The following is a 716-nucleotide window of genomic DNA, read 5'->3' as shown; positions in this document are numbered from 1 at the left end:
GACGCCCCCCCCGCCACAAACTACCTCTCCTTAATTTTAAGCGCAAAGCACCGGCCCGGGACTCAAAACCCCACGCAGGACCTCCGGCGGCCACACGCCTCCCGAGCCCCCCCCGCCACGGCAGAGCCACCCGCCCACCGCCGGCGACCACCTTCGGCCCCAAACCCTCCACTCGCCCGGCCTCGCCTGGAAACCCTCCCCCGGCTGGTCCCCTCAGCGTCCCCCGCCCCGCTTCACCTGAGCCGCCGCGGAGGGAGCCCTCACCGGTGCCCCAGAGCTGCAGGCGCGGCCCGGGGCTGCCCCGACAGCCCCACGCAGAAGAGCGGGGCCGCCGCGCCGCCCCCAGGCCGCCACCGCCGCCACCACCGCCATGGGGCCCGCCGGCCCCCGACACGCGGGGGGCTGCGGCGCGGCCGCCAGCCTCCCACCGTCACGCCGGGGGAGGCAGCGAGACAGCCAATCAGAGCGGCCGCATGTGCGGCGGTGCACGCCGGGAGGTGTAGTCCGCTTCCCTCAGGCGGGAGGCGGGAGCCTCGGCCGCAGGCGGTCAGCAGGCCCCTTCGCTGCCCAAGTGCCCCGCTAGGGCAGGGGTTCCGAAGAGCTCGTGCGACCCCCGCGTCCCTCAGCAGCCGGGGCAAAACCTGCGCTGGCGGCCTTTATTGTCAGTTTTCCCCTGCCCATGCCTTGGCCCTCCAAAAGCCAGGTGTATACGCCGA

The 716-nt window shown here is 74.0% G+C and overlaps 1 protein-coding gene across 1 annotated transcript in view; it reads right to left on the bottom strand.

Annotated features, from left to right (window-relative positions):
- MOCS1 (molybdenum cofactor synthesis 1) overlaps window positions 1–394 on the bottom strand; it is a 28,621-nt gene extending 28,227 nt beyond the window's left edge. The window contains exon 1 of the mRNA XM_014950987.1: window positions 238–394. Within this exon, the coding sequence (XP_014806473.1) occupies window positions 238–372 (135 nt within the window). The 5' untranslated portion in view covers window positions 373–394. The remainder of the gene's footprint in view (window positions 1–237) is intronic.
- Between the last annotated feature and the right edge of the window lie 322 nt (window positions 395–716).

This window comes from Calidris pugnax, unplaced genomic scaffold (genome assembly GCF_001431845.1).
Source record: "Calidris pugnax isolate Ruff unplaced genomic scaffold, ASM143184v1 scaffold24, whole genome shotgun sequence".
Classification (NCBI taxonomy): Eukaryota; Metazoa; Chordata; class Aves; order Charadriiformes; family Scolopacidae; genus Calidris; species Calidris pugnax.
The sequence above is the reverse complement of the archived record's forward strand: the minus strand, read 5'-3'. Positions and strand labels throughout refer to the sequence as shown.